The sequence below is a fragment of the Ursus americanus genome, chromosome 17 (assembly GCF_024610735.1).
Source record: "Ursus americanus isolate L20-20 chromosome 17, mUrsAme1.1.p, whole genome shotgun sequence".
Classification (NCBI taxonomy): Eukaryota; Metazoa; Chordata; class Mammalia; order Carnivora; family Ursidae; genus Ursus; species Ursus americanus.
Window position 1 is genome coordinate 56,599,684 of NC_142143.1, and position 19,515 is coordinate 56,619,198.

Below are 19,515 nucleotides of genomic sequence, written 5' to 3' on the forward strand. Positions count from 1 at the left end.
CAAGCTCTGGCCTTTCGCTCCTTTGTGCCCTTGCTAACTCCCATTCCCACCCCGACATTACAGGCTCATTCAATGCTTGAAATAATGACTTTTTATTAAAGCACACACAAGTAGGCTTCAAGAAATCCCCAAATTGGTCTCTGGTACAAAGAAACTGAAACCTCATCTCTAATTTCTTCCCTGGAAACCTGAGCACCTAAGTCGCTTCCCACCTCTTCGCTTCCCACCACCCCCCCCATCCTAGAGCCGACAGCGACCCATGAAGGTTGAAGATGAAGGGTTTGCTGCCCCAGGGTTCCTGGGGCACAAGAATGTCCAACTCCACAGGATAGCCATGGTCCCTATCCCGGTCTCTGCAGAGATTCTGCTTCTCCTCCTGCCAGGATGCCCACCCCCAGGACAGTATAAAAAGTCTTCCCATCTTCAGGAGAGGACTCTGTGGGAATGGGTTAGGGGCTTTTCTTGATAGAAGCTCTGTGGCAGGGCAGGGGTTAATGGTGAATTGCAACATATCTCTGGGCTGAGTCACCTCCCACTGCCACTCCCCCCAGTTCCCCTCCTCTAAAGTTTTATAAAGAGGGCCAGAGACTGGAGAGTGGAAAGAACTGGAGGCAGGAGCCCCCCCCACCCAGCCCTGCTCCCCCAGGCTCCCAGAAATCTCAGGGCAGAGGGCACAGACGGCCTCTGGAGTTCCTGCCTGGTGGGATCATGAACTGGCAATGGCTGTGGCTGGGCTTCCTACTCCCTATGACAGTCTCAAGCAGGGCCCTGGGGCCTGCAGGGAAAGAGACAGCCGTGGTGAGTCCCCCTGGGGAAGGAGGGACCCAGGCCCAGGAAGGGACTGGGGTACTGCACTACAGTCCCATCCAAGCCTCCCTCCTGACCTTCAGCCTGTCTTTCCCTTCCTTCCTCTGCTCCATGATCTACTCCAGCCGAGCCCCTTCCCTAAGATGCCTCTCCTTTAGTCCTTCCATGACTGTCCCCTCCTAACCTCATGGGTCTGTTAGGTCACTGAGAAGCTTTACCCTGAGACTCGCTCCCTTTTTTATTCTGCTTACTGTGACCCCCATCATAGGATTACCTGTTACAATATGGGTACCTACAGAAGCCTCTGGAAGGACCTGATGACTTCAGGGCAGAAGATATCATGGAGGCTCTGAGGTGAGAGGTCATAAGGTACATGCCTTAAAGGTCAAGGTTGCAAGGTCATCTTTCCTTCTCATCTCTTCCTCTCCCCAGGCCCACTTCTGCCTGACCCCAATCCACGTCGGGGATCTAGGGAATGGGTTGCTATCACTCTTAGGGTGGTGGGGCATGGAGCGAGATGGGGATTCAAAGATGAGGAGCAGTCACCATATCTTCCTAGGCTCTAAGCGTCCCTTTGGAGACTCCATTGCACATTGTATCCAATATGCTATTAGTGACATCCCACAGGAAGTATAATTTACATGTAAAACTATGAGTTGAGTTGATTTGGAGTTGAGTTGTTGGCATGATGTTGCTTTTTGTAGACATTTAATTCAGCATTTATTTACATTTTGAAGTTTTCTTTTCCTACTTTGGATCTAATGGATAGTTTTTCTTTCTGCTCTCAGATATGTTCACAGTCCCTGAAAAGCCACAGCGCCTGCAGTGCCTGAGGGATGAAACTGACCCAGAGCAGGCTGGGCTGGGAGGGGGGTCTAGTCAGGAGGAGGACAGGCCTTCAGGTGGGACCAGTGGTGGCAGAGTCTCCAGAGGAGGGGGCGGGACACTTCCCCAGGGCAGGAGAAGGTTAGATATTGCGGTAGGGAAGAGGGCTATGCCTGAGGGGAATCTTACACAAATAAAAGACCAAAGATGGGGAGGTGGAGCTGGAGTACCGCTATTTCTGCAGAACAGAAGAGAAAGTCCTAATTATGAAGACTGGGTACTGGAGTGACCCCATCAGCTTCAGAGATTCTGTGCCATTCTCAGCTACCACTGTGGGCAGAAGGGGGCCAAAGAACTATCCCCAGTTTCCAGTCATTCCAGATTCCCCTGCCCTGCTGGGGCCATCCCTCTCCCTCTTTTCAGAACTTTTCAGGAAGCATCTGAGCTGCCAGTCTCAGGTCAGCTGGATGATGCCACAAGGGCCCGCATGAGGCAGCCCCGTTGTGGTCTGGAGGACCCCTTCAACCAGAAGACCCTTAAATACCTCCTGCTGGGTGAGGACTGAGGCTGGGAAAGGGAGGGTAGGGAGACTGTAGAATGGCTCTGGAGTACAGGTGGCACTGGGACAGCCTGGTCCAGCTCAGTGTTGAACGGATGATCACCTGGTGATTGGCTGATTATCGCCTGCCTGGAGACGTAGCTTTGCTACGTGAATGCCTGGACTCAGGGGAGTTCTCTGGGGCTGGCAGAGGATCTCTGTTTCTCATCTGTTTTCCGGTCCAATAACCAGGCCGCTGGAGAAAGAAACACCTGACCTTCCGCATCTTGAACCTGCCTTCCACCCTCCCGCCCCACACAGCCCGGGCTGCCCTGCTCCAAGCCTTCCGGTACTGGAGCAATGTGGCCCCCCTGACCTTCCAGGAGGTGCAGGCTGGCTGGGCTGACATCCGCCTCTCCTTCCATGGCCGCCAGAGCCCGTACTGCTCCAAGCCCTTTGATGGACCTGGTAGGCACCAGCTCTAGCTCCCACCTCACAGTTTGAGATGATCTCTGTCCCCTTGAGCCAGTGACTCTGGAACCTTAATGCTCAGGCTGCCCCCTATGCCCAACTGCACCCTACACTCTCTAATCACCTTCTAACATTCTCTTGGGGAGCGGCTGGTCACCTCCCTGGGGTCTTATCAAGTCTCCTCTTTGAAGCTTATGCCTTAGTCCTTGGTTTACGTTCCCCTGCTCAAGATACCTCTCTGAGAGGACTGGGCCAGAGAGAAGAGAGTGATTGGGAAGTACAAAGACAGAGGGACGGGCATCGCAGAGAGAATTGGGTGATGACAAGGGGAGGTGAAAATCGAGAGAGAGGCATCCGAGAGACTGAATATAGATGGAAATTTAAGGGAATGGGGGAATTGGGGTTTATAACAGGTAGGGGATGCTCTAGCCTAGGAGACTCTGACTCCTTCCTGTCTACCTTTGTCTTTGTCCAGGGAGGGTCCTGGCCCATGCTGACATCCCAGAGCTGGGCAGTGTGCACTTTGATGAAGACGAGCTCTGGACCGAGAGGACTGCCGGGGGGGTTAACCTGCGCATCATTGCAGCCCATGAACTGGGCCATGCCCTGGGGCTTGGGCACTCCCGATATACCCAGGCCCTCATGGCCCCTGTCTATGCTGGCTACCGGGCCCACTTCAAGCTGCACCCAGATGACGTGGCAGGGATTCAGGCTCTCTACGGTTAGTCTTTTCCCTCAGGTGACAGCTGGTCATGATCCCTAGTGATCAGGGGGGTCGGTGTGACCAGCATCTCTTCAGGCTTGAAGAGACAGGTCTGACCTCCATGGTAGGAGATGACTTGGCTTCTTTCTCTTCCTCCTACCCAGTTTTTCAGGCTTCTTCATTTTCAGCAGTTGTTTTTCTGACACTTGCATGTCTGATCTTCCTCCCAGGCCTCTCCTCCCTCTTACCCATTCTTGGGGATGAAGAAGAATGAATATCCCAGCACACTTCCCTCCCCCTTTCTGGTGCCTCTCAAAACTAAAACGTGTCTCCTGTCCATATCAATATGATCTTGCCTCCCACCAAGAAAAATTCTCTAGGATTTGCTTTTCCCATTTCTATGGGGCCTCTGAGCCAAACTTCTAGAAGAGTGGGAGGCCAGGTGCTATGACTTCTCTCCTTGAGCAGCATTATGTGACCTTGCAGGCAAGAAGAGCCCAGAGATAGAGGATGAAGAAGAAGAGATGGAGCTCCCCTCTGTACCACATGTGCCCTCAGAACCCAGTCCCATGCCAGACCCCTGCAGTGGTGAACTGGATGCCATGATGCTGGGTGAGGCCCTTCCCCTCTAGGCTGTAGGCAGGCAGTGGCAGCAGCCCACTGACTTCGAGACCTGGACAAATGGGAATGACACAGGACCTCAGCATGAGCAGCAGAGGTTAGATACCAGGCAGGGGTCAGTGGCCATGGAAGAAGGCATGTGGCATGGGGAGGGAGGCTTCAGAGCCAAATTAAAGGTGGGTTAGGTGGGCATTTACCTCCGTTACCTCCCTGTAAGGGCCACCAAAACATATCTGGTAATACAGCAAGATGAAGAAAACTCTATTGACTGGAATGTCTGTTAGAGACAGTATTATACCTGCATATGGAAGGACAACTGGGAAGCTACTTGGAATGGGAGGTGAGGTCCCCAAAGGGGAGCAGCTATCTGCAGGGCTTTTGTTTTAGTGAGTGAATCAGAACTGAATCGCTCTGAATAACAAAGAGGCTGAACATGGAGTCTTCCTTCTCTACCTTAATTCTCTCTTTAAATTAAAGTTGAATGAAGTTTTGAGAACTCAGCCTGTGGAAGGAGAGCAAATTATCAGCCTGCCTGAGGTGCCCCCGTAAGTCTTTATTTGACTCATGTCTTTTTGACTTGTTCACACTTTTGCCCTCAGGGCCCCGAGGGAAGACTTACGCCTTCAAGGGGAACTACGTGTGGACGGTGACCCATTCAGGGCTGGGTCCCTTGTTCCAAGTGTCTGCACTTTGGGAGGGGCTCCCAGGAAACCTAGATGCTGCTGTCTACTCTCCTCGAACACAATGGATTCACTTCTTTAAGGGTAAAAGGAACTGGTTTACAGTATGTTACCCGAGGAGGGCCTACCATTAAAAAGGCATAAAAGGGAGGGAGAGATGAGAAGTTTCCGGAAGGGTGGAATGGGAGAACCAAAAGCTGTCACCTGAAGACAGAGATAACTTGTTCTTTCCTTACCTCCTCTCAGGAGACAAGGTGTGGCGCTATATTAATTTCAAGATGTCTCCTGGCTTCCCCAAGAAGCTGAATAGGGTAGAACCCAACCTGGATGCAGCTCTTTATTGGCCTTTCAACCAAAAGGTGTTCCTCTTTAAGGTATAAAGTTCAAAGCAAGGGCAAATCCTTTCTTAGGAGGGGTGGGCTACCCCACACTGAGAAGCAGACTTGCTCTCAAAGGGAGACAATTTGCAGCTGGGGGTAGACCTCTGGGGATACTTAAGCTCTCTCCTTATCCTCTTCTTCTCCTTAACCACTCTACTCCTAGGGCTCTGGGTACTGGCAGTGGGACGAGCTGGCCCCAGCTGACTTCAGCCACTACCCTAAACCAATCAAAGGGTTGTTTACGGGAGTGCCAACCCAGCCCTCCGCTGCTATGAGTTGGCGGGATGGCCATGTCTACTTCTTCAAGGATAAACAGTACTGGCGCCTCAACCGGCAGCTTCGAGTAGAGAAAGGCTATCCCAGAGATACGGCCCAGAATTGGATGCACTGTCACCCCCAGACCACAGACCCTGTGCCGTCAGGTGGAGATGCCCCTCCTTCAGCCACAGGCACTGACCACTCTGCCATAGGAACAACCTTGGATACCACGTCGTCAGCCATAGATACCACCTTGAACACTGATCACTTACCGGGAGACCCCATCTTGGACATTACCCCCTCAGCCACAGGCTCCCCCACCCTTTCACTCCCTGGTAATGTCACACTCCCGGAGGCCTAAGATGTGAATCAAATGTCAGCTCAGTAGGCTGCAGGGCTGCAATAGAGGCATGAACCATAGACCTCAGGCCTTTAAATGTCCCAGCTCTAGCCACCACTCCTCTGTGCTCTTGCCCTCCTGGGCAGTCACTCCCTCACTCTGGATCAGCTCCCAACTCTATACATTTCTTCTCCATCCTAGATAGCACTTCCAACTGTGTTATCGGTTCTCTGGAAGACAGTGGTGGAAGGCAGGCATCACTCAGGCCCTTGGCTGATGGATGGCAACATCTGGGAAGCCTGGGTCCTGTTCTTCCTAGATAAAGTGCAAGAAAACGTCATGGCCAGTAAAATGAGCAAGGGCTTTGGAACCCTTTAAGAATCACATTTACTTGCTTATGACGTTGGGCAAGTTAATTAACCTCATTGAGTCTCAGATTCCCCATCTGCAAAAGGTTAATAGCAATCCTGCAGGGTTTTTGCATTAAATGAAATACTATTTGTGAAGTGCAGGGCACAATGTCTGGCACATTTGTGCTTAATAAAGGCTAACTCCTTGTTCACTAGATAGGACCGAACAGCTCTTCCGCTGGCTGCGTGTATAGCTGTGTGTCCGGGAGTCCAGTCTGATAAGGATAGCCGTATCAGATCTTTAGGGGACCAGACGACTTGTTAGTCTGGCTAACTGTTTGGGGGCGCAGAGAAAGAAAAGAGCAGCAACAGCAGACGCTGGACTCCCCGGCTCAGTGTTCAATGCCATTTTATTCACATGCTCCCGTGTTCTTCCTCCCTCCCACCATAGCTTTGTTGCCCAGGGGAGGAATATATCTTCCTTCATGCTGTCTGGGGAACTGGGGAACGGACTCTGAGCAGGAGAATCAGACGAGGGAGTCAGAATGGGTTAGTGGCTAGGGACAAAGTTCTAGTTAAGGAGATTAGTATCACCTACAATGAGAAGCAGAGAAGGCACTTATCTCCCATGAAGCCAGGAAGACGAGGCTACTTTGGGCAAAAGGGCAAGACTCTGGCATGTGGGCCAATGGTCTCTCCTTGGAGCAAGTTCTGCGCCACGCATTGCCCCGCGGTCCTCCCCACATTAAGGAGAGAAAGGGAAGCACCACGTAGGACAGTACTCCCAACTGAGGTAGGAGAAGGGGACTTGAGCCTATGGGACCCAGGAGGAAAGGCTAACCAGGAGCCAACTACCCCCTAATGAGAGGCATAGGGATTAGGTGATCTTAGAGCTCCTCTGTGCCCTTCTCCCCATCAAATAGCTATCAAGTGCTTTAGGGAGCTTCCTGGTTTTCTGTAGGCCCTACAACAACAAAACCCCTTATTTACCATTGTGAGGCACACTGAGGCAAGGATATAAAAGGCTTTTTGGGTAAATTAGGAAGTCAGTTATTTTAGGGGCCAGGGCACCTCTATTATTGGACAGAGGTAGGTACTCATACTTCCATTCCTCTCCCCTCCCCACAAGATTCTCCTTTATCTGTCCCTGAAACAGATCCCTACAGGGCTGGTCTGGGTTGGAGTACAGATTCTGTCCCCAATGAGAGAGGCGGAGGAGTTTGTGTGTGGCTCCTGTGGGCTCAGGCCCTGCACACTTGGCACTCCAAGGCCCTTGCTAGGGGCGGAAGCATCAGTGGAGGTTTAGGCTCAGGTCTGGGTGGAACCAGAAGGTGTGGTGAGGGGTACAGTGGAACCACAGTCAGAATCCAGGTCCAGGACGGTGTGGGGGGCTGTGGCCTGGGTGCCTGGTCCCAGTTGGCGCTCTCGAAGGCTCTGGAGATAACTCTGGAGAGGCACAGGGCAGAGAGGGCAGAAGGAAGGGCCTGGGTCAGAGCCCCCCCGCCCCCAACCATCCCCTTGTGCCCTCTGCCCCATCCCCAGGTGTGCCCCTCCCCTCACTCACGGGAGCCAGACTATCAGCGGGGCTCCGGGCGTTGGGGGGAAGCTGGCGCCGGTAGCTGCCTTCACAGAGCCCCATCCCGGGGGAGGTCCGGTGCCACTTGGCCTCTTGCTGACGGATCCGAAGGAGCTGAAGATGCCTTCGCTGGTGGCTCAAGACCACTGCTTGGAGGGGGCCATATGGACTCAGAGAGGCCCCTTTAGACCCTAAATCCCACCCCCAAACACTCCCATCCTCTAGAGAAACCCATTTGATCTCCCTGTTCTCTCTCAAACCTCATTTCCCCCGTGGTTATTCTAAAAGAAGCTCTTCTTTGGAATCCTTCTACACTTTCTTCCTGGACGTCCCTGAGACCTTCCTTTCCTTCCATAACAGTCCCCAGTAACTAACTCCTCCCTGCTCCCTCTGACACTTTTTCCTCATTCTCACGCAGCCTGTTGGTTCCTCCAACTCTAACTTTCTTTCAGTGCCCTGCCTCATTCACCTTAGACACCACCACCCTTAAGTGTATCTCCCCCAACCCCGCGCCCGCCGCCCCCCGTCAAGTGTGGGAACTGGGGATATGAGAAGGCACAGGTGGGCTGCTTCTGTACCATGGCACTAACTCACCATTGGCGTGGCCTCCATGTTCCTCATCCATGAGCTTCCACTGGGCCAGGGCCCCAAGAGCCCCCAGGGCCGGCCAGGTGCCCAGCAAGACCCAGCTGTACCAGCAGAGAGGAGGCAAGGCTGGAAGTGCCTGCAAGCGTTGGCCCAGCCGACTGCCCAGTGCCAGCCCCTCTAGGAAGTAGTCAGCACAGGCCACCAGTACCCGCAGCACCCAGCAGGGCTGTGCCCAGAACTGTGAATGGACGTGGCCACCGAAGCGTGAGCAGGGCTCCCAGCAGTGCCAGCCCCACCAGCCCCCCAGCCGGCACCCAGGCTGAAGGTGGTTGGTAGATGGGCTCTGTGCCCAGCAGGGCCCCGGCACCCAGGGTTAGGCCTAGCAGGAGACCAGTCAGGAAGAGCCCAACGCTGCGAACCAACATGGTGACCAGGCCACAGAGGAGTCCGATGCCCAGCGCAATGCCCGCGCTCACCTCCAGGCTCAGCTGTGTCTCTAGCACTCGTTCCTTGTGGCACAGCAGGAAGATCACCAGAGCTCCTGACAGCAGGCCCGAGAGAAACATTACTGCCTTGAAGCAGCGGTAGCCTGGGAAGGGAGGCAGGAGGCACTGAGAGACAGAAAGGGGACATCTGCAGGGATGGCTCCGATGAATTAGGAGAGGAGTGGCCAACCAGAGGAGCAGAAGACAGGAGCAGCAACCCAGGGACCTCAAGGCAAGGGGCAGAAAGGGAGGGCAGAGACCTTTCAAAAACTGCGAGGGGGTGGGAGGGAAAATCAGGAGGTAAGATGGATACCCTTCGGGGAGTAAATATGGAAAGAAGGTCTAGTACTTCCAGGGATGGTAGATGGGAAGAAATCAGCACAGGCTGATTCAGGTTATGGGGGAAGGGTCGAAGAAGCCTTAAACATGGCGGATCATGTGGGAGTGGAATTTTGAGGTAGGAGGGAAGAGAGAGGCACGTGAGAGTTGCCAGGGACCAGAGCTAGAGGGCATGGATATGGGGCGTGGACAAGAAGAGCTGGCAAGAGCAGCGTGGGCTATACTGAAGGTAGGCATCCCCTGATAGAAGAGTTGAGGTGGCCCAGGAGCAAAGGAGAAAGTTGGCATCATCCTTGAGGGCGACAGTTTTGGGCAGCTGCCCCCCAGAATGCTGGCCCTGCCCTCACCGAAGCAGCAGTAGATGATTCCAAAGCAGCAGCACAGAGCACACACCAGGGCGGGTGCCAGTTCAGGATTGTCCTGGGGTTCCAAGACACATCTTGGATCTGGAGGCTCTGGGAGTTGTTGATTAAAGGGCCTGGGGTCAGAGGTCATGGCCAGGGGCAACAAGGCTTCCTCCATGGCCGAAGAAAAGGTGATCACAGAGGGGAAGGTCAGTGTCAGCTCCTCTCATCCATCCATGAATATCTTGAGGGGGTTGGGAAACCTGCAAGGGGGTAGGGGGCAGGAACTCAGGTGCCCACGAATCTTGAGGATTCTGTACCTCTACTTCTTATGAAGAAAGGCCAATTTCAGGAAGGAGCATGGCCTTGCTGGGGTAACTGAAAACATCTACAGGATTGGGTCAAGGGGAACCAGCTGTCTTTTTACTACCCTCTGAAACAAGGACACTAAGTAAAACTTAAACTAAAATCTTACAAGGTTATGAGATTTTATCGGCTCCTTAGCTTTCTAGGGTGGGGTGGGAAGAGTAGAAAGTCCTAGGTCGGTGGAAGGAGGGGCCCAGGGCCGCTAGTGGGACTGGACACTAAAGGCCCAGCAGCTTGCTCCAGCTAAAAAGAAAGCTTGCCCCATCTGCAGCTGGGACTCAACACTGCCTCACTGGACTGGGAAAGGTGGGGTTAACCGAGGGGGGGGGAGGAGAAAGAGGAGAGAATGAGTCATGGTGGGGTCTCTGGACAGCTGCTCCAACCCCAGGGAAGGAAGAGGGGGAAAAAAGAAACGGACACCAAAAGTTAGTAGAGACAGTCCCCACACTTTGTCAAGGTTCTGAAGCCTCGGCTTCATGTGGAGATGGAGCTGTTGGGGGAGGGGGCATCCGGCCACAGTCCAATTCCCATGGTCCCTCTTGGACTAAGCAGGCACCTTGCCCACAGACATCTCACATCCTGGTAGCCTCTTGCTCCTCCTCTCAGGACATTGGTGGGGATTTTCCTATCCCTCCCTTTCCCCAGGGGTGTCAGGGCTGCCAGTGGGATTTGAATTCAGCTCCAAGAGAACACCAAGGAGGGGCTGGTATTGGGGGCACTGTGGGAGTGGGATAGGATGGATGCAGGCACTTTCATCTGTCTTCTTTTGGACATCAAGGTCCTAACAGGCTAGAGGGCTGACGTGGGGAATCCCTGGGGCTCCTCTCTTCAATCCGCTTGGAAGTCTAGGGACTCTTAAACAAGGACAGATTGGGGAAGGAGTGTTAACTACTCACCACCCTGCCAGGGCTCAGGAGAGGAGGGGTTAGAAGTGCTTCCCTAACCCCCCTGCTGCATCCTTGCCCGGAGGTCCTAGGCGTCCGGGCGGCTGTCGGGCGTGGGGCACCCCCGGGGTCACTCTGTTCGTTGCCCCCTAAACTCTTGCAAGTCGAAGCCCAAGCCCCGTGAGCTAAATGCAACCAGCCTGGGGGGTGGAGGAAGGGGACAGGGTGTGTGGGGGGTGACATCACGGGGCGGGCCCCTCCAACTCTTTTCCTTATGTGTGTGGGGGGACCTAGTTTGCCCACTGCTCTAGGCTGGGACCTGACACCCCCCAACCATAGCAGGGAAAGATTTTGGGGACACCGCAAGAAGTTTGGGGAAAGGTCTCTGAATACTTAGGCGATGACTCGACAACTAGAAGCTCTCAAAGCCCCAACTGGGGTCCCAGTATCCCCCTAGCCCCGGCTTGGTTTCTTCCACTTCCCAGAGAATTGGAGTATTGTCTTCTGGAGAACCTGGTGGTCGAGATCGGGGACCCGGGGAAGGGGCTTTTACAGGACTGGGGGCGCCGGCGAGGGGCTCGTGGGCGGAAAAACTTGCGGAGCAAGACGGGGTCTGGAAGGGGGACTAACGAGAGAGGCGCGTGCAGAGGAGGGGACCCAAACTGGGTCTGCGTGGGGGCGGGGGCGCCCGAGAGAAGCTCGGTATGCAAATGAGACGCAAAACAGCATGTAGATGAGTGCAGTGATTTTTCGCACTCCGCTTGGTTCCTGAGCCCGGCGGAGCCACGCTCCTAGTCGCCCAGAACCGCTCGGTTGACGGTGCCTTGGAGCTGCGTCCCGAGGAGCGGATCCGGGCCGTGGGAGCTGCAGTTATACCGGGCAGTTCGCCAGCTGGGTCAGGCGTCGGGGAGGCCGAGGATTGCTGGGAAAGATGGGGCAGTGCAGGGAGGCCAGGGTGGGGGCTGGCCCGGGGCGTCCTCCCCTCTGCTCCAGCTCCGCTTGATACAAAAGGGCCTCTGTCCTCGCTACAGGCAGCAGGGAAAGGACCAGGGTGGTGGCTCCTCTACGCTCCCTAGTTTTGTCTGCAAAGGAAACAGACTGTGGCTCGGTGGCTGTCTATCTCCCAGTCTTGGCAAAGCCCAAGAACACAGCCAGAGGAACCCTGAAAAATTTGTCCCTTGTCCGCAGGCACCGCTGCAGCGCCCACCAGCGGTGCAGCCTGCGAGGATATCACTCCAGCACGCGGAGGGTGGCAGCAGAGAGCCCTTTAAGGGGCGGGGCCAGTGCTTCCTCAGGACCGCCTCCTCCGATTTGACTCAGCGCTTGCTGGACTGGCTCGCGCCTCCGCCAACCGCTTTTTCGTTTCCTTCCCGTCTCTTCTCTGGTGACCCCGGAAGTGGAAGTAGGCGTAGGTCGGCGGCCACGGCGGGGACGGAAGGCGGAAGCAGAGCGTGAGCGGGAGGCGGAGCCGGGGGAGCTGCTCTCGTAGCTCCCCCTGGCCCTAGGCCCAGCTGCTCGAGGGGGAGGAGTTACCGCCGCTCTTCGGGTACGTTACCTTCGCCCCCTCTACCCAACCCAAGGGTTTCCTGGATGTCTTTCTCAGGGGCAACCCTAAGCTCCGCCCCCCAGGTTTTCTTTAATTGCCGCACGGTCCCCGCCCTTTTCTGGCAGCCTGCGGCCCCCCTTTCCGGTCTTCTTTCCCTTTTTACCCAAGAGTGACCCCCCGGACCACACCCTTTGCGGTACCTCCCTCTTTCCCTGTTTCTGGATTATAGCTTTCTGGGGAAAGAAGAAAAACTAAGGGGATGGGGGGGGCACGGTTGTGGTTAATGTAGTATTGGCTTATTGGTAGGGATAACGAATGCCCCAGAAGAATTTGAGAAAACAAGGGAGGTGGGTGCATTAATTATATCCCCAATTTAAGGTTATTTAACCCCTCCCTTGGTTCAATCCTGATCATCCCCACCTTGATACCTTTGTTACAGGCATCAGAACCTATCATGATGGCTGTGACCTAAAATCCTCAGGAAGCCCCCGGGGTCATGGCCCAGAAGCACCCCGGAGAAAGAGGGTTGTGTGGAGCCCACCACAGTGGTGGTGCCTCCTTCAGGACTTTAGGATCCTCTGTGGACCCTGAAATACTTTCATTCTCAGGACTCAGGGACTCAGCGGGGCCTGCTCCTAATGGTACCCGCTGCCTCACAGAGCACTCTAGTCCTAAGTACACACAGCCCCCAAACCCAGCTCACTGGTCGGATCCAAGCCATGGCCCCCCAAGGGGTCCAGGACCCCCCAGGGATGGAGAGGACCCTGATCAGAGTGAGGCATCTTCAGAAGAAGAGTCAGGAGTGGACCAGGAACTCTCAAGAGAGAATGAGGCTGGGTACCAGGAGGATGGGAACCCTTCTTTTCTTTCCATTCCATCTGCTTGCAACTGCCCGGGAACCCCTGGAATCCCTGAAGGGCCTTACTCTGAGGGAGGAGATAGCTCTTCTAGCAACTTTTGCCACCATTGTACCTCTCCAGTTTTGGGGGAATATGAAGAGTTGGAAGAGGAATATGATGATGAGGAACCTCTCAAGTTCCCCAGTGATTTTTCACGTGTGCCCAGTGGGAAGAAACCTCCACCCCGGAGACAGCGGCACCGCATTCCGGCCAAGGAGGATACTCGGGAGGGTGGACGCAGAGATCCCAGGTCCCCTGGCCGACATCGGCTGGGCCGGAAAAGAAGTCAGGCAGATAAGCGCAGAGGCCTGGGATTATGGGGAGCAGAGGAACTGTGTCAGCTTGGACAGGCAGGCTTCTGGGGGCTGATTGAACTGCTGGTATTTGTGGGAGAGTACGTGGAAACTTGTGGGCATCTCATCTATGCGTGCAGGCAGCTGAAAGGCAGTGATCTGGACCTTTTTCGAGTCTGGTTGGGAGTCTGGGCAGGGCGGCTGGGGGCCTGGGCCCAGGTGATGTTCCAATTTCTGAGCCAAGGATGTTGCTATGGGGCAGGGCTGTTCACCCGTTTTCTTAGGCTACTGGGTGCTTTGCTGCTTCTGGCTCTGGCCCTCTTTTTGGGCTGTTTACAGTTGGGCTGGCGGTTTCTGGTGGGACTGGGTGACCGGTTCGGCTGGAGGGGTAAAGCCACTTGGCTCTTTTCTTGGCTGGCTTTGCCCACCTTGCAGCGTTGCCTGATTCTGCTGAGAGATAGCAGGCCATGGCAGCAGTTGGTAAAAATGTTTCAGTGGGGTTGGCTGGAGTTGCCTTGGGTCAAGCCAAGGACTAACAGGCAGGGGAATGCACCTGTAGCTGGTGGTCGCTACTGCCAGCCTGAAGAGGAAGTGACTCGACTCTTGACCATGGCTGGGGTTCCTGAGGATGAGCTAAACCCTTTCCATGTGTTGGGGGTTGAAGCCACAGCATCAGATGTTGAACTGAAGAAGGCCTATAGGCAACTGGCAGTGATGGTGAGTATCTTTCCCCCATTTCCTGTTCCTCTTTTGTTCTCATATTTTATTTTCTATTCCAATTTTAGGGAGAGTAGCATAAAGAGAAGGCAGAGTAAAAAGTCAACTTGAGGCTGGAGTAACAGTCATAAAGACTTTTTCCCCTCTACTATGGGATCTGACTTTCCCTCCATTTTAAGCTTTTTGTCATGAGATTTTTTTTAATTTTTATTTTTTTAAGATTTATTTGAGAGAGGGGGTGCTAGAGAGAGTGCATGACGTGGGGCAGGGGGCACTGGGGGAAGCAGACTTCCCACTGAGCAGGGAGCCTGATGCAGGGGCTTGGTCCCAGGACCCCGGGATCATGACCTGAGCCGAAGGCAGACCCTTAACCAACTGTCACGCAGGTGCCCCTTGTCATGAGATTCTTAATAAAAAGAAATGAACCTGGTCTATCACTCTTGGACCAGTCGCCCTGGAATATCCAGGTGAAGTCCCTCCAACTAGGGTGGAGAAGAGGCCTAATCAGAAAGCCTGTCAACTCCTCTACCTTGAACAAATGAGGGTTTTTTTGAACAGGGGGAAATCCAACTATTTGTCCCAGAGAGGCAAGTGTGGACTTAGTGTGGGAAGGTTCAGGGAGTGCATGTGAGTATTCCAGGACCAGGTGAAAGAAAACAAAGTTTATTTCAAGACCAGCAATCTAGAGTGGAAAACGGAAAGAGAACAGAACATACACCATCGAGAGGCATGTGCATCTATACGTCATACATGAACATATGGTTGTGTTTTTTGTTTTTTTTTAAAGATTTCATTTTTAAGTAATCTGTACACCTGATGTGGGGCTCAAACCCACAACCCTGAGATCAAGAGTCCCATTGTCCCACTGAATGAGCCAGCCAGGTGCCTCATGATATGGTTGCTTTTATTGATTAAGGAGGTGGGGGTGGTACAGGTGGCTGTTGTGATGCACCATATGCCCGAGGGAAATGGTTTAATACAAGCATGCAAATTGCTATTAGTAGATATTAATTTGGTATTTTTAGATACGATTATTATTGCTTTTTCTGTAAGTAAAACTATATTATGAATGTAAGTAATGTGTGTAAATTCCATCGGAGGCCTATTTGTGTATGGAACTGGACTGATAAAATTATCACGGTGCATAAATTACCTCAACGATTGCATGACAACGAAGAGGAATGAGTAACCAAGGTGTCGCATTAACCAGTCAAGACACCGTAAGATACCAGGCCTGTAACTTAGCAGAGGACTAAATTAGTTTGGTGGGAAATGCATGCCCCTTAGTGGATAGACTGGGATATTCTTAAGAATGAGGAGCAATGGTTTACACTCAGATTGTTACTAGCAGCAGAGCTCTTTCCTCACTTTAATGTCTTTTAGCAGACATCCTCTCTTGGGGAATATCAGTCTTAGAAAAATTCTCATTTTCGGGGCGCCTGGGTGGCACAGTCGTTAAGCGTCTGCCTTCGGCTCAGGGCATGATCCCAGCGTTCTGGGATGGAGTCCCACATCAGGCTCCTCCGCTGGGAGCCTGCTTCTTCCTCTCCCACTCCCCCTGCTTGTGTTCCCTCTCTTGCTGGCTGTCTCTCTCTGTCAAATAAATAAATAAAATCTTAAAAAAAGAAAAAAAAATCCTTAAAAAAAAAAAGAAAAGAAAAAGAAAAATTCTCATTTTCAACTTGCTTTCTTGGAGTAGAGATATAGTTAAGTACCCTGATCCTCAACACACCTGCCCCACACCTCAAAGTACTCCCTTGTTCTGGGCCAGTGTCTGTGGGTTTCTTTTACATAACTTCTCACTGCCCTTATTAGGCCTCAGAGTGACCATGACTAAAAGGCTGTTCTGTAAGCTTGGGTACGTGGAGATCTAACAGCATTCGATTTATTTGGCATCATCAGGAGACTAGCTTTATTCTGTATTTTTGGAAAGGGAGGGTGGGAACAATCAGGAAGTGTAGGAGGTGAGGATACTATTTGTCTCAGAGAAAAGGCTGAAAGATGGATAAAAAGGCCTGAGGATCACAATATGCTATTTCATTTCTGGGATAGAAAGGCATATTGTTGTAGGAAGTACATAGGAGAATTTTCTAGTTAGAAAGAGTTAGGGGGCGCCTGGGTGGCTCAGTTGTTAAGCGTCTGCCTTTGGCTCAGGGCATGATTCCAGTCCTGGGATCGAGCCCCCCATCAGGCTCCTTCGCTGGGAGCCTGCTTCTTCCTCTTCCACTCCACCTACCTGTGTTCCCTCTCTCGCTGGCTGTCTCTCTCTCTCCCTCAAAAAAATAAATAAAATCTTAAAAAAGAAAAAGAGAGGATGTAATCTCTTTGGAACTCTTATTTTATGATTGACAATAGAGTTAAAATGTGAGGGCTTAGTATGCATGTACCAGGTAGGGTGACCAACTATCCCTGTTTTCCTTGGATTGTGGGTTTCCTGAGACCTTAACTTTCAGTGCTAAAACTGGGACAATCCAGGCACACTGAGATGGTGGGTCACCTAGTGTCAGATTCTCTACAATATATGTTGTAAGAATTCTCCCCGTAACCCATGATAGATGTATTATTCTAGGTCATATAGCTAATAGTGGCAGAGCAGAACTTGATCCCAGTATCTGTCTGCAGAGCCAGAGCAATTAGTCATTAAGCTGTATTGATTCTCTAAAAGGGTGGTGAAAGAGAACCCTTTGATATGAGGGTTATTATTATTTTTTAAATAGGTTCCACACCCAGTGTGTAGCCCAAGGTGGAGCTCAGCGCCAGGCTTTAACTCAACCCTGAGATCAAGAATCGGATGCTTAACCCACTGAACCACTGAGGCATCCTGATAATGAGGTTATTTTGACCTAAGATGGGGAGAGGGTTGGAATGGATTTGTGATGAAATCTTTGTCTTGGTAGGTTCATCCTGACAAAAATCATCATCCCCGGGCAGAGGAGGCCTTCAAGGTTTTGCGGGCAGCTTGGGACATTGTCAGCAACCCTGAAAGACGGAAGGAATATGAAATGTAAGTTGGAAATGGGAAATTGTCAGGTGGGATAAATGAATAATCTTAAAAGTAGAGGTCCCTGGACTTGTGGATGAGGCTCTCTAAGGTGGAAAGAACTGGGGTTGCTTATCTTTCTAGCTGGCCAGGGGCCTCAAGAGGCTCAAAGCTTAATCTCCCTTTGTCCCTTGCCCAGTACCTTCTGATTTACAAAGGCTTTCTTCTCTTAGGAAACGAATGGCAGAGAATGAGCTGAGCCGGTCAGTGAATGAGTTTCTGTCCAAGCTGCAGGATGACCTCAAAGAGGCAATGAATACAATGATGTGCAGCCGATGCCAGGGAAAGCATAGGTACGAAATAGGGTAGGGATGGGACAGCCACAGCTTAGGCACTGGGTAGCCAGAGACCTCCTTGTGAGTATTACTGGTAATTGGGGGATACAGCTGATGAGTAAAAAGACCCTGACGTTTCTACTTTTGCCATAGTATCAAAAGATTGGGGATTTGAGGGGCGCCTGGGTGGCTCAGTCATTAAGCGTCTGCCTTTGGCTCAGGGCGTGATCCTGGAGTTCTGGGATCGAGCCCCACGTCAGGCTCTTCCGCTGGGAGCCTGCTTCTTTCTCTCCCACTCCTCCTGCTTGTGTTCCCTCTCTCACTGGCTGTCTCTCTCTCTGTCAAATGAATAAGTAAAATCTTAAAAAAAAAAAATTAAAAAAAAAAAAGATTGGGGATTTGAATTAGCAGTAAGAAAAAAAGTCATATTTTTAGTTTTAAGAGAGGTTGAGGGTACAGGTGTTTGTAGACATATGTAACAACTGGAGATAATTTTAAAATTGATATTTTAGCCATATTTGTCAATAATAATGATACTATACACTTGATCTTAGCCAAAAGGCCAAGAAGCGATTAGAATGATGATACTATAACAATATGGTAGGCTTGACAAATTAAAAGGAACTGTCCTTTTGTTGGGTTATAGGAGGTTTGAAATGGACCGGGAACCCAAGAGTGCCAGATACTGTGCTGAGTGTAATAGACTGCATCCTGCTGAGGAAGGAGACTTTTGGGCAGAGTCAAGTATGTTGGGCCTCAAAATCACCTATTTTGCACTGATGGATGGAAAGGTGTATGACATCACAGGTATACTTCTGTTCTCTAGAAATATGGGCTCATGTATGCTCAAAACTGTGATGTTTTGGCTAATTATTTCTCATGCTTGTAGAATGGGCTGGATGTCAGCGTGTGGGGATCTCTCCAGATACCCACAGAGTCCCCTATCACATCTCATTTGGTTCTCGGATTCCAGGCACCAGTGGGCGGCAGAGGTAGGTGTTACTTCTTTCAACAATCTACCTACTATTATAGTTCTGAATAGGATTTCAGATGACACCCTGCTTAGGACACCTAGATGTCTTACCCTTAAGAAGTTTGGCAGCTGGCTCAGTGTATCTTTCTTTTTTCCAGTGTATAAACAGGTAACACAGGTAACCATATAACTCTTAATAGCTCTTGCCTCATAATGTCTTCTGTTTTCCTCTCAGAGCAACCCCAGATGCCCCTCCTGCTGACCTTCAGGATTTCTTGAGCCGGATCTTTCAAGTACCCCCAGGCCAGATGTCCAACGGGAACTTCTTTGCAGCTCCTCAGCCTGGCCCTGGGGCCACTGCAGCCTCTAAGCCCAACAGCACAGTACCCAAGGGAGAAGCCAAACCGAAGCGGCGGAAGAAAGTGAGGAGGCCCTTCCAACGTTGACACCCCTTCTCTTCTTTCCTCAGATCAATGTCAGGGAGTCAAAAGGGCTGTGTATAGCACAGGATGGAGTTTTGACTTGTTTATTTTTAAATATTTAAAAAAGGGAAAATTTTAAGCTCAAATTGTTCACTCAGTACTTGTAGGAAGCCCCGGAACCACTCTCCCTCCTCCACCAGCACCTAGGAACTGTATCTTGTCTTCTGACAATACCAAAGAAATAGGGGTGGCTAGAGCAAAGAACCTAGAGCTGGGACCTGGGCTGGACAATATCCCCCCTGGTAGTGTGGGAACTGGTATTTCCCTGGGGTCTGTATGCCTTTGTCTTTTGCTTCTAGAGCAGATGACACTTTTCCCCCTCTTTTTAAACTACGAGTCTATCTTATAATTTCTTGACCCATTTCAGGAGGGAGCCCCCTCCTTTACTCCAACATACTAGTTAAAAGAACAAGAAAGCATGTAGCCCTAATTATAGGAGATTATACATAGAGTTCAGAGAGTGGGAACTTTGAATTTTTCCTCTGACATTCACCTTGTGGGTAATCACCCAACTTCATGCTTGTTGCTGCAGGGATGGCCAAAACTAATAATTTTTAAAAAGCAGACTCATGCCCTCTGCCCTTGGGTGAGGGGGAAGGATACAGGGGTTCTCAGAAGCCCCCTTATGATCCAAGGGTTTGTATTTTTTTAAGTTTGTTCATATTTGTATGTACATATCTATTTAAAGCCAGGGGATTATCTTTCTATAAATATATAACTGGCAACCTGTATCTT

General features: G+C 51.6%; 3 protein-coding genes and 1 pseudogene across 3 annotated transcripts; 2 read left to right on the forward strand and 2 right to left on the reverse strand.

The window, feature by feature from the left end:
* Nucleotides 1–596: 596 nt before the first annotated feature.
* MMP19 (matrix metallopeptidase 19) lies at nucleotides 597–6,188 on the forward strand. Its single transcript, XM_045789926.2, has 9 exons — nucleotides 597–798; nucleotides 1,076–1,161; nucleotides 2,056–2,186; nucleotides 2,423–2,638; nucleotides 3,117–3,362; nucleotides 3,831–3,956; nucleotides 4,565–4,729; nucleotides 4,892–5,019; nucleotides 5,189–6,188. The coding sequence occupies exons 1-9, from the start codon at nucleotides 709–711 to the stop codon at nucleotides 5,642–5,644; spliced, it is 1,644 nt and encodes a 547-aa protein (XP_045645882.1). The 5' UTR covers nucleotides 597–708; the 3' UTR covers nucleotides 5,645–6,188.
* Nucleotides 6,189–6,365: 177 nt separating this feature from the next.
* LOC123787276 (transmembrane protein 198-like) lies at nucleotides 6,366–10,767 on the reverse strand. The gene is given in 6 exon segments (XM_045789928.2): nucleotides 6,366–7,419; nucleotides 7,538–7,695; nucleotides 8,144–8,345; nucleotides 8,347–8,726; nucleotides 9,309–9,568; nucleotides 10,568–10,767. Coding segments are annotated over 5 exon segments (1,053 nt in total). The 5' UTR covers nucleotides 9,484–9,568; nucleotides 10,568–10,767; the 3' UTR covers nucleotides 6,366–7,281.
* Nucleotides 10,768–11,269: 502 nt separating this feature from the next.
* On the forward strand, nucleotides 11,270–19,511 carry DNAJC14 (DnaJ heat shock protein family (Hsp40) member C14). The gene is made up of 7 exons (XM_045789931.2): nucleotides 11,270–12,101; nucleotides 12,541–14,010; nucleotides 16,908–17,014; nucleotides 17,224–17,343; nucleotides 17,972–18,132; nucleotides 18,215–18,317; nucleotides 18,534–19,511. Exons 2-7 carry the CDS (start codon nucleotides 12,598–12,600, stop codon nucleotides 18,742–18,744), a joined length of 2,115 nt encoding a protein of 704 aa, XP_045645887.2. The 5' UTR covers nucleotides 11,270–12,101; nucleotides 12,541–12,597; the 3' UTR covers nucleotides 18,745–19,511.
* On the reverse strand, nucleotides 17,774–17,899 carry LOC148108697 (U2 spliceosomal RNA; annotated as a pseudogene).
* Nucleotides 19,512–19,515: the final 4 nt, after the last annotated feature.

Coding starts and splice junctions, on each gene's coding strand:
- MMP19 (XM_045789926.2), top strand. CDS start 709: ATGAACTGGCAATGGCTGTGGCTGGGCTTCCTACTCCCTATGACAGTC. Junction 2,187..2,422: donor CCTTAAATACCTCCTGCTGG/GTGAGGACTGAG, acceptor TCCAATAACCAG/GCCGCTGGAGAAAGAAACAC. Junction 2,639..3,116: donor CAAGCCCTTTGATGGACCTG/GTAGGCACCAGC, acceptor GTCTTTGTCCAG/GGAGGGTCCTGGCCCATGCT.
- DNAJC14 (XM_045789931.2), top strand. CDS start 12,598: ATGGCCCAGAAGCACCCCGGAGAAAGAGGGTTGTGTGGAGCCCACCAC. Junction 14,011..16,907: donor ATAGGCAACTGGCAGTGATG/GTGAGTATCTTT, acceptor TTGTCTTGGTAG/GTTCATCCTGACAAAAATCA. Junction 18,318..18,533: donor GGCACCAGTGGGCGGCAGAG/GTAGGTGTTACT, acceptor TTTTCCTCTCAG/AGCAACCCCAGATGCCCCTC.